General features: G+C 43.5%; 1 protein-coding gene across 1 annotated transcript; it reads right to left on the bottom strand.

Moving 5' to 3' along the window:
• Positions 1 to 285: 285 nt before the first annotated feature.
• On the bottom strand, positions 286 to 5,664 carry LOC129765692 (uncharacterized). The gene has a single exon (XM_055766106.1). The coding sequence runs from the start codon at positions 5,662 to 5,664 to the stop codon at positions 286 to 288; it is 5,379 nt and encodes a 1,792-aa protein (XP_055622081.1).
• Between the last annotated feature and the right edge of the window lie 7,092 nt (positions 5,665 to 12,756).

The following is a 12,756-nucleotide window of genomic DNA, read 5'->3' as shown; positions in this document are numbered from 1 at the left end:
CGACTGACTTGTATATACTAAAAAAAGTTAACTATGCTACCGACCGCCGTCGCTGCCAGTGCGCGCTTGTGTTGGTGCAAGCGTTAATCGCATTTGTCAGCGACGGGGTTCGGCTCCTAATGTCAACTAGGCATTACACCGCAAGCTCAAAAAAATAGCAGTGGGCGCAACATACCCGCCGCCTTGAATTGTTATGATTCAACACTAATACTAACATAATTTGTTTACAAACATCAATCATGCGAACTATTTTCTAAAGCTTACTCCTAAACACGTAACAATTAATTATTTTTCAGGATTGGTACATGAAATATTCGTTGCTGTTTGGTCTGCTGTTTGTTCACTGGTCGCTGGACTTCCCTCTGTGTCGGTGCTGGCATCGGAGAACGGCAACAAGCAGATTTTCGTGACGGGGCGAGTGATGATTCCTCTCGCTGTTCGAAGCGATACGACACGGACGATTTTGTCTTTTCCTGGGTGGACTCCAGTTATTCGCGCAAGAGGCCACCTGAGAGGAGCCTGCATCTCATCCACTACGACGACCATCCGGCCCGGAATGATTTCGTTGTTTCGGCTGCGATGTTTCGAATCCCGCTGGAGTTCGTGCAAATATTCATCACGCCAACGGATCCAGAATTGTTGGACGTGCATCTGGAGCTGTTGGTAGTGCGTGAGCCGATTTGTTGGGACTGTGCTGATGTCTGGGTCGGGCAAAGCTGTCGCTGAAGTGCCGATGAGAAAGTGTGCAGGCGTTAAAACGCTGAGGTCGCACGGATCGTCAGAGATGGAAAGCAGCGGGCGTGAATTCATTATTGATTCAATTTGTGTCAACACCGTTGCCATATCCTCGAACGATAGTCTGGTGGACCCCAGCTGGCGAAACAAGTGCCTTTTGGCGATCTTCACGGCCGCCTCCCACAGCCCACCGAAGTGTGGGGCTTTCGGGGGCGTCAGATGCCATTGTATGCCAATTTCGGCGCAAGCGTTGCGAATTTTGTCTTGGTCGGAGTTACTGCGAAGCATCCGGTACAGTTCAACGAGCTCATTTTTGGCTCCCTCAAAGTTTTTCCCATTGTCTGAGTGCAGATGAGAGGGACTGCCACGACGTGAGATGAAACGTCGCAACGCCTTCAGAAAGGTGTGGGTGGATAGGTCGCTGGCAAGCTCAATATGGACACCCTTCGTTGTGAAGCATACGAATATGCAGATGTACGCCTTCATCGCAGGCGCCCGTGGGTGTGTTGGTTTGAGATAAACCGGGCCGGCGTAATCTACTCCGGTGACTTCGAACGGTCTTCCTGGCACTACTCGTTGGGCAGGTAGCTGGCCTATTTGTTGCTCTACGGGCTCTGGATTGAAACGAGTGCAACGGAAGCAATTGCGAACAATGCTTCTAACCAGCCGACGGCCATCCAAAGGCCAGAACTCTTGCCGTATGGTGGCCAGTAGATGGCGCCCGCCGCCGTGGAAGAGCTTGAGGTGGTAATGTTCGGCAATTATGCGAGTGAAGGGATGATTGGCAGGAAGTAGGGAAGGATGTTTCGTGTGGTAAGGCAACTGGGACAAGTTTAATCTCCCTCCAACCCTTAGAACTCTCTCAGAATCTAGAATAGGATTTAATAAGCGAATGGTTGACTTTTTTGAAATGGATTTTCCCTTCTCGAGTTCCCAAATTTCGTCGTTGAAAGCATCTTCTTGCGCTAAACGAGTGAGGCGTGTTTTTGCGATTCGTACTTGTTCCACGGTTAGAGATATGCTGTGGGAAGTATCGGGTGATGCTTGCAGGCTGTTCCTCGCCTGAATCTTCGCTCTGCTGTTGGAAATGAAGCGCAAACAGTAGCCGACGATGTGCAGTAGACGGGTGAAAGAACTGTAGCGAAGGAACAGCGGGTTGATTGTAGTTTGTGTTTGCACAGCTGCTACGACTTGACGAATCTCCAGTTCTTCGTCGGGAACACCTGGTAGAGTGAGTATGGGCCATTCTCGGGACGGAAGTGCTAACCAGTGTGGTCCGTTGTACCAGTAGTCAGAGCTAAGAAGTCCTTTAACTGTCGTGCCTCGAGATACCAAATCAGCTGGATTTTCACTTCCCGGAACGTGCCGCCATTGGCAGCCGTGTGTGTGGTGTTGCACTTCAGCCACTCTGTTGGCCACGAAAGTCTTCCAGACGTTTGGTGGTGATTTTAGCCACTGAAGAGTAACCGTGGAATCTGTCCAAAAATGGGATGACTCGATCTGCAGATCTAGGGCTTGCTTGACGTGGTCGTAAAGGTGAGCACCGAGAACAGCAGCACATAGTTCCAGACGTGCGATACTCAAACGCTTCAGAGGGGCTACTCTAGATTTCGCGGCTAGTAGTTGTACTCGGACATTTCCCTTGGGGTTTTCGCATCGTGCATAGACGCACGCTCCGTATGCATCCTCGGAGGCATCTGTGAATGTGTGCAGCTGCACCTTAGATCTGGGTAGAAAAGCGTAGCCTTGAACGCGAAAAGCAGACACTTTTGGTAGGTCTTGACAATAATGTTTCCATTTAGTTTGTAGGTTGTCCGGTACTGGATCGTCCCATCCGCACGGAAGCACCCAGAGTTGTTGCATGATGATTTTCGCCGTGACAACCACCGGAGCAATTAATCCCATCGGATCGAAAAGCCTCGCTATTGTAGACAAGATCGAGCGCTTGGTCCAAGGGTCACTGTTAGAATCGATCAGAGAATCAAAGCGGAGGAAATCAGCCTCTGGCTCCCAACCAATTCCCAGCGTTTTCACAGTTTCGTTGGGACCAAACTGCAGAGAGGATTGTGTCCCGATCTGGTCGTCGTGCAAACCGTGAAGCACTTCGAGATGGTTTGAAGTCCACTTCCGCAATTCTAGACCTCCCTTCGCTAATAATTCGGATAATTCGGTCCTCAAACGAATAGCTTCCTCAACCGAGTGTGCTCCTCCAATGAAGTCGTCTACATAAAAACCTTTTTCGAGAGCCGGCCGTCCGAGAGGATAGGATGTACCTTCGTCAGCCGCTAGCTGTTTCAGTGTGCGAGTTGCGAGGAAGGAAGAGGGAGCTATCCCGTAAGTAACGGTGAGCAACTCGTAGGTCTGGACTGGAACCTGCCTCGAGAACCGCCAGAGAATTCTTTGCAGTGGTGTATCCTCAGGATGGACAAGAACTTGTCTGTACATTTTGGCAATGTCACCGACGAGCGCTACAGGAAAAGTACGGAAGCGAAGAATAAGCGTGAGCAGATCGTCCTGCACTACAGGTCCAACGCAAAGAGCTTCGTTGAGGGAGAAGCCGGACGAAGTCTTGGAAGAGCCGTCGAAAACGACTCTGACCTTGGTGGTCGTGCTTGTGTCCTTAATCACGGGATGGTGAGGCAGGTAATATGACACGGGAGCTTGATCGTCTTCCGCGTTGACCAGTTTCATGTGGCCAAGGGAGAGATATTCCCGCATGAATTTGTCGTATTCTTCCTTCAGTTCTGGGTTCCTATCCAGTCGTCGTTCAAGTAGTTGATAGCGATTGAGAGCGCTTGCTTTCGAGTCATTCAGCATGATGTTGAAATTGGGTTTTCGGGGCAAACGTACTACGTAGCGTCCTTCATTGTCACGGGTTGTAGTGGACTTGTAGAACGTTTCGCAGAACTTTTCTTCTACCGAGTAAGTGTCGTTGGTAGATAGACTCTCAGTCATCCAGAACCTTTCGATGATCTGCTCGAGGGAAACCATTGAAACTACCGTCGATTGTAGCTCTTCATCACCATCTGAATCGCCATCAGACCTAATACAGGGAGCGGATCCAGCAACAATCCACCCGAATACACTCTCCACCAGCAACGGTAATCGGTCGTCGATCTGTAGTCGAACAGCAGTGGGGAAAAAGGTGTGAAAGTGCTTGGCACCTAGCACCAAATCTATCGGTTGACTTCGATGGAACTCGGGATCGGCAAGCGTGATTTCCTTTGGAATCCTCCAACCTATTCTAGACACGTCTTGTGCGGGAAGATTAGCAGTAACCTTGTTCATCACGAGGAAACTGACGTCACAGCAGAAATCACTGGACCGAGACTTCACTTGGGTGAAAATCGATTCACGAACGGGCTTCGACAGTTGACCAGCGCCCATAATGGTAACGTTGACTCGATCGCGCTTCACGCGCAGAAGTTGTGCTAGACGTTCGGTAATTAAATTTGGCTGAGACGCGCTGTCTAGGAGAGCACGAGCTGGGTGCATTTGTCCGAAGGCATCCACAATATTAACGATGACCGTCATCAAGAAAACGTTCTCCTTTGTTTGGTTGACAGGTGTACTGCTTTCGACACGTGGGACGACTTCGGCAGTCGCCGCAGCTGTTTGCTTAGCTGACTTGGCTCGTGGAGCGGGTGTGGGTCGGATTACTACTGGCGTCGTGGAATTGTTGATAGAACTTACTCCGTTGGATCTTCGGTCTTCTTCGTGAGGGTTGGTGTGCAAAAGCGAATGATGACGGCGATTGCAATGCTTGCAATTGTAATTTGACGAGCAGTCACGTGCAATGTGATATGCGCGTAAGCAATTATTACAGAGTCGCTTTGTGTTGACTACCTTTAGGCGTTCGATGACAGTCAGTCGATGAAATTTCTGGCATTTCAGCAACGGATGCTGCTGACCACACGCTGGACATTTCCCATTAGAACTTGCAGTGAATGGGTAGGATGAGACCCGCTGATGGTTGTTGAATCGTTTATGGTTTTGTTGCTGCGTGTTGGTGATAGAACTCGTCGGGTGGTGGTTTACCGAAATTGATTCCAACACTCGGATTCTTCGCTGAAGGAAGTCGATGAGGCAGCTGTAGTTCGGGTCCTCGACGGTTGACGCGTAATCCTCCCACGCCTTGAGAGAATCATCGTGCAGTCGCGTGCACAACAGGTGCTCCAGAATCGTGCTCCAGCTGTCAGTTGGCTCCCCCAGTTGGTGTAAGATTTTGGTATGTCGTTCGAAATCGTCGACCAGGCTGTGGAGCGTAGCGGCTGTTTCTTTCCTCACATGTGGTACGTCGAACAACGCCTGTAGATGTCTCTTCTTAAGCAGATACTCGTTAGCATACCGACCTGTCAGCGTGTCCCACGCTAAACTGTAGTTGGCCGACGAAATGGCAATCGACTCAACTAACTGAGCAGCTTCGCCTTTCAAAGCTGCTCGTAAGTAGTGGAATTTTTGTACTTTAGGAAGGTCGGGATTATTATGAATGAGAGCGACGAATGTGTCGTGAAATGGTAACCATTGAGCATAGTCACCATCGAATTCGGGTAGCGAAATCGTTGGTAGCTTTATTCCAGAGAGAGCGTTGGTAGAGAGAGAGGGTGGAGGTACTTGTGAATTGATGGGAGGAGAGGTAGGTAGTTTGGAAATTAAGCTTCCTTTTATTTGAAACAATCGTGGTTCAAAATACGCTCGCTTTTCGGCATTCTGTGCCCTACCTTCTTCTGTTGTTTCGATGTCCTCGAGTTGACCCTGTACCTGCTCTAGCGACGCCCACATCGAATCGAGGTACTCTAAACGCAGCTGTATTTGCGACTGGTCCCGTTGTTCGTCATATCCAACGAGGAATGCCTCTGCCCGACCCAGGGCAGCAATCATCGTATCCCTCCGTGAGAGCAGCTGGGCTCTCTGAAGCTCGTTGGCCATCCTTGAACCACCGGCGGGAAGAGAGGAGCGGAGCGGGAATCGATCGATGATTCTGTGGAAATACGGACCAAAGTAGCTCCGGGGAGAGAGAAATAAACCACTTGGACAGGTACTCACCTGGTCCAAGGCAATTTAGTGCCTTGTACAAAATAATGAAACAGGAACAATTAAAAGCAGCAGTGCTGTATGGCAAACAATTGCAGGCTGGTATCGTATATTAATTTCAACAACGATGAGTGTAGTGGCTCGGCACGGCTAGTAGGTGCGATAAATCGTAACAATTCGTAACAGTCAGTCTGGTACGCCTCACATAGAACGGTCGTCTAACGTGGTTTGATAGTATCCGGGAACCTATCACGTGGCCTGGTGGCCCAGGTGCAATGGCTGGATTGCATCCATTTCCAATTCTCGAGTAATTCAGAAATTTTGTGCTTCATTTATATGGTAGCCCCCCTTAGAGAGGGGGGGTGGAGAGGCTAACCATCATAGAAATATTTATTTCACCCTCAAACCTCCACATGCAAAATTTGGTTTCATTTGTTTGATTAATTCTCTAGTAATGCAGAAATTTGTGTTTCGTTTGTATGGCAGCCGTCCTCAAACTATCACGAAAACCTTCTCCGTCCCCAAAAACCCTTACACACCAATTTTCATGTCGATCGATTCAGTAGTTTCCGAGTCCATAAGAATCAGACAGACAGAAATTCATTTTTATATATATATAGATGGTAAGTTGTGGTGAGTATGTCAGAAAATTTATAGAAAATAGTTTGAATTAGGGTCAGCACAACGTACTTCAAGTAATTAAATAACGCAAAAAAAATCATACAAATTTTAGCAATTTAAAACTACCTTCAGGCCGACTAATCAGAGAGAGAATAATTAGCCTCATAGAAACTAATGCCTTATCCAGTTGTCGACACCGTACTGCTGTCATCGCGAATCACTTACACGAACGATGTTCGAGAAAAATTAAAGAAGAGAAAAATAGTTGTATTCGAGCTGCTACAAGTGCAGATACTTACAAATTTGGTGTGAATTGCCCAAAAAAAAAAATCAATCCGTTATAACATTCAAATGGATGATGTTAATAAAAATTATTTGGGTAGGGAAAATAATGAATCGGATAGTTCTTCAATGCAAATTACTGGCAGAAAGCCCAATAAACCTTTCAGTAACTCAAATAAAGAGCGTAAAATTTTCTTTCTCCAAGAAAATTGCTCTTTGGGCTCCCTAGAAACAGTAGGCGTGTTTGGTTTTGCTAGTTTGAATTTAGTCAAAGCAAAGATGACGTCGAAATAGCATGTGCTCCGCGAACGCATTGTACGGTTCTACGAAACGCATTTCCATCAAGGAAAAAAGTTCACGGTGGCACATTTTAAGGAAGAAAATGTACCTGTCAGTGCGGTATATCGTATAATGGGTTCCCTGAACGTAGAGCTGAAGGTCGGAAGTGGTCGTCCGGTGACGATAATGACGAAGCAGAGGAAGACATCGTTAAAGAAGCTGTTTGACAACAAGAACGCAACCAGCCTGCGTGACGCCGGTCGGAAATATGGCTGCTCCCAAGTATTGATCCATCGGACCCTCAAGATGGAAGGAATCGTCTGCAGGAAGAAGACGAAGTCGCCGGAGTACACGGAGGAGCAGATTGAGACGGTTAAATCACAGTGTCGGTGGATGACCAAAAAATACCGCGGGACGTCTTTTGTTCTGGACGACGAAAGCTATTTTCCGCTGTCCAAAACGCATATTCCAGGAAATGATAATTACTACTCCAGCGACAAGTCATCCACACCGCCTGAAGTGAAATACAAGTTGAAGCACAAGTTTGAAAAAAAGGTTATGTTGTACATCGCCATTTCCGACCGGGGCATTTCAAAGCCTTGGTTTAAGCCGAGCGGTCTGGCAATCAACCAACAAATCTATCGAGAAGAATGCCTGAACAAGCATCACGCGGATGGGAAGTACGTCTTCTGGCCGGACAAGGCGTCTTCCCATTACGCCAAGAAGACGCTGGCGTATCTTGAGGAGAAAAAGATACCGTTCGTGCCGAAAGATCGTAATCCAACAATCTTGCCCCAGTGCCGCCCAATAGAGGATTTCTTTGGCTTACTCAGTGCCCTAGTGTATAAAAACAATTGGAGGGCCAAGGACTCGAAGCAACTGACTACAAGAATCCGGAATTGTATCCGGAAAATGGACGTAAGTGCCGTACAACGTTCTTGTGAGAGCATCGCGACAAAGTTGCGTCGAACAGCAGACCTCGGCCATTACTCAAACATTCACTGACATTTTTTTGAAGAAAATACATTATGTTATTAATAAAAAAATACTGGAATCGATGAAAAAAAAAATTTTTGTTTAAATATGTGATTGAAAAAATTAGAAATTGTTTATTTAACACCCGTTATTTATTCGGATTCGTCATCTGATCACAGCAAAAAAATTTGACTGGATGAAAAAGAAGCCGTAATCCTGATAAATGGGACCGAAATGTCCAAAAGCATTACATTATGAATGGTATAAGATACAGAAAAAGCAGTAGACGTTAAATATCGGAAAAAACATTTTCAAATTCGTAATAAAAAAATTATTCAAAAACTGAATTTGAATTAATAATTGGCTTTCACTTGCCAAATCGATTAACTCCCCTAATCACGAAAAAATTGTAGTAATAATAACATGAAAAATAACATTTTGTTCATTGCGATAAACGCGCAGAACAATTTCCTATCAATTGATGCAAACATCTTTCCGATCTATTGAGAAATGTTCGAGTTATAAGCATTCGAATTCGAAATTTTTTTTCCAGCTTATTTTGTGTGTAGGATTTCATTTCACCCTCCATATATTCTGGTTAGATGAAGTCCCACGTCGAAATTAACTCAATGCCTTGTTCCCATATTTGTATATTATGGTTTATGCTAAAACCACTTATGGATATTATCATATCTCACTAACGTTCTCAGACAGTTTTGTGCAGTTAATGCAAATCCTGCTAATGTTTGTCGACACACGAAGGATTCTACAACCTCCCAACTACATACTATACACACTCCAAAAAATGGGTGGGTTATATCTATGATATAACCGCAAGGTTGACGTGGGACTACCTTAGCTTAGCAATTATTTGTTTGTATTGATTTAATTTTTGATTAAATGGAACAATTTACGAATTCAATTGAATTCAATATACAGGTCGGACTCGATTATCCGGAGACTCGATTATCCGGGATTCGATTATCTGGAATTTTAGACTCGATTATCCGGAGACTCGATTATCCGGGATTCGATTATCTGGAATTTTAGACTCGATTATCCGGAGTATTTTATTTTTGATTTTCGAAAATTTTGAATAATTTGTATAATAGTTCTATATTGAATAGCTAAATGGGTATCAAAAAAAGGGCTTGACTAGTAGAATGCAGTTATTTATGCAAAATGCAAATCCAAGATGGCAGCCACTACAAAATGGTGGATTTCATATTTTCTCAGAACCCCATCAATATGGGTATCAAATGAAAGGGCTTGACTAGTAGAACACATTTGTTAATGAAAAATCCCAATCCAAAATGGCCGCCACCGCAAGATGGCGGCATATATATTTTTTTCACATTCCCATCAATATGGGTATCAAATAAAAGGGCTTGACTAGTAGAACACATTTATTTATGAAAAATGCAAATCCAAGATGGCGGCCACTACAAAATGGCGGATTTCATATTTTCTCAGAACCCCATCAATATGGGTATCAAATGAAAGGGCTTGACTAGTAGAACACAGTTGTTAATGAAAAATACAAATCCAAAATGGCCGCCACCGCAAGATGGCAGCATATATATTTTTTTAACATTCCTATCAATATGGGTATCAAATGAAAGGACTTGACTAGTAGAATACAGTTATTTATGAAAAATACAAATCTAAGATGGTTTGTCCCACATTGATAGAAAGTTGACCCCGTTACTGTTGAATGATTGATCTGAAATTTCGAACATACATTTAATTCTAGTGTCATTATAAAACTGCGTATTTCATGATCCTGAAAAATTCAATTTGGCCGCCGCAAAAAAATGGCTGAATGGATTGATTTGGAGAATGCACTACACTATGAACAACATAAATTCGAAAAGGTCGCCGTCACAAAATGGTCGACTATGTATTTTTTTGCAATCCCCTCAATATTGGTATCAAATGAAATGATTTGACTAATAGAATACAGTACAGGTCGTAGTCGATTATATACAGACTCGATTATATGTGATTCGATTATATACAATTTTGATCTCGATTATATTCAGATTGGAAAAAATATTTTTTTATCGCTTATTTCATGAAGAAATGTAACCTTTCAACGTTAAGGTGAAGTTTAAGTGGCTATTACATGTACAGTGGGGTAAAAATCGTGATTTTTGAAGATTTTGCTTGAATTTTCACCAGGAATTGTTTATATCGATATTGCAGCCAAATTAAGAAAGATAGATGTTGTGCGTCAAAGAACAAATTATGGAGCGATTAAAGAACTTCATTTTAATTGATAGAAACAATCTTGTTTGACATACATTTTTAGGATAAAATTAATAATAACACATTATTAACTTAACTTATTAACTTTCAAGTGTTTCACTTCCAAAATGTTATTAAAATTCACTAATTTTGTTGTTCCTCTAATATATCCTGTAATAAATTGAAAGCATCATAATCGTTTTCCGTAGTATATTTTTTAATGTAGAGCCAGTATGAAGCAACAGAGTTCGAAAAAAAAGTTCTGTAACTCTGTCATTGTTGAAATTCGAACATATGCGTAGGAGGATTTTTTTCATCAAATATGATCGTCTATCCCCTCCTGAGAGAATCTGGATAAATTTATTCTTTTTATGTGAGAAAGGTGTTTTCTGACATTAAGGGGATGAATCAAAAAATTCCTATTTTATTTTCAAAAAACGATAGATACATGCAAAAAAAAAACAAATAAAGAAAAAAAATTAGTTTTACTCGATTCCGGAGAATTCGATTATCCGGAGTGAAAATAAAAATCAATACTCCGGATAATCGAGTCCGACCTGTATATGATTTGTGAGTAAAAAGATTGTATAATGCCATGTGAGGTCAATTCATGCATTTGGATAGATTATGTTCTTGGCTACAGGTAAATTTAATGACAGTCTATTCACGTTTGGTATGACGACATCTTGGTTTTGAAGTCTGTGTTAGACAAACACATTCCAGTCGGAACAAAAATGCCCCCGATTTGCATGTATTTGCAATTCCGAGTTCCCCAAACACCTTCGTTTAGAAGTCCTGAATAGGTAAACACATTTCAGCTGGAATAAAAATGCCTCCGAATTGAATGTATTTGCAATGCTAATTTCCCAACGCTCCTCGGATTTGAAGTCTGTGTTAGAGAAACACATTTCAGTCGGAAGAAAAATACACCCGATCAGCATGAATTTGTAATGCCAATTTACCCAGACACCTTGGTTCTGAAGTTTGTGTTCGGGAAACACATTTCAGTCGGAACAAAAATGCTTCCGAATTGCATGTATTTGCAATGACAATTTCCGCACGCTTCATGGATTCGAAGTCTGTGTTAGGGAAACTTATTTCAGTCGGAACAAAAATACCCTCTACTTGCATGTATATTTGCTAAGCGAATTCCCACAGGTACATTGATTTTAAAGTCTGTGTTCGGGAAACCCTAAATCGGGCCAATCAAAACTAGGCTGTTGGGGCGTTTAGATAACGCGAAATGTCACTGTTATTCAATTGTTTATCTAATGAGAAATAACATTTTATTAATTGCGATAGAAGCGTTGAAATATTCCGTATAAATTGATGCAAACATCTTTCCGATCCAGTAAGAAATGTTCGAGTTATATGCATTTGGAATCTTTCATTTTTTCCTGCATATTCTGTGTTTAGGTTTTCATTTTACCCCCCATATACTCCGGTTAGGCGTAGTCCCACGTCAAAAGAAGGCACCAATTTGCATACCTGGGAAAAGTTTATCCGCCCGTCATAACCTAATTAGCCATCATTTTCTGGATTTTCTGGCATGCCTTCCACGAAGCAAATCATCCCCGCCATCACTGAAAGGGAAGAAGCCTTGCTAAAAAAACACACCATCAGACAAGATAAATGTTTGGCACTTCGCAATTCACATTCGTGGGAAAAACGGCTTTAATCCGGAATTTGTCATCGCACTTCAGCGCGACACATTTTATGTAATTCTCGGAGTTCCTTTTTTTTGCGTCTCGTCCCAATCGTTTCTTCTACCGAGAGACAATATGACTTGCCATGAGGAGGGAACTTCTCGGCGCGCTAGAATTTAACGCTCGTTCCATTGAATCGGAGCTTTTTGCTCGTACTTCAACTGGCGAGGGGGCACAGGATGCAGGTGGTGGGACAAATAATAATTGAACTTCATGGTCTATTTATTTCCCCCCTTTTTGTTGGCTCTTCTCGCGCGCTCTTATCTCGAAATCCACACTTCTGGGGAAATTATTGCTTTTTTTGCATGGCAGGATAATTGAAATGTTTCTCACGAGGATATTATCCTTGTGTTTAAAAATTCAGCAACAGAACGGGATTGCGCTGCTGTCAGTCTAATTAATCTTTTCCCAAGAATCGAGCTTCCGGGCTTTCCCATGGTGGCTGAGTGGAAACAGCTAACAGAAGTTGAATTAATTTCTAGTTCGACATATTTTTTATTATTTAATCCCACCTGGTGAGCCCCATTCTTACCGGCTAGTGTGACTTCGAGTGGATGATGGTGAGTGGAAATTGGTGCAGTTCCGACTCGACACGATGAAAAAGCCCTGTCTCCCGCGCTGGCAGCATGTATAAATAAACCGGTCGGGGATCAGGTCAATCCCACCATTCCGTTCTTTTTTGTACATTTCCGGAAAAAGTTCGGCGGAATCAAGCTCTGGGAGCTTTCGCTATTTATAGACGCTGGGCGCGATGGCGAAGGCAAACTAGGACAATAATTAGAACAATGTCGGATTAAGCAAGAGATGGCGTTTCCCGCTTCCAGCACAATCCCGGTGGAAAGTAACGAGAAAATCAGTGCCATTCTTCAGCGCGAGC

The sequence above is a fragment of the Toxorhynchites rutilus genome, chromosome 1 (genome assembly GCF_029784135.1).
Source record: "Toxorhynchites rutilus septentrionalis strain SRP chromosome 1, ASM2978413v1, whole genome shotgun sequence".
Classification (NCBI taxonomy): domain Eukaryota; kingdom Metazoa; phylum Arthropoda; class Insecta; order Diptera; family Culicidae; genus Toxorhynchites; species Toxorhynchites rutilus.
Note: the sequence above shows the minus strand (reverse complement) of the source record. Positions and strands in the feature narration are given on the sequence as shown.

Bases quoted from the DNA above. Each gene is read 5' to 3' on its own strand.
- LOC129765692 (XM_055766106.1), bottom strand. From the start codon at position 5,664: ATGGCCAACGAGCTTCAGAGAGCCCAGCTGCTCTCACGGAGGGATACG.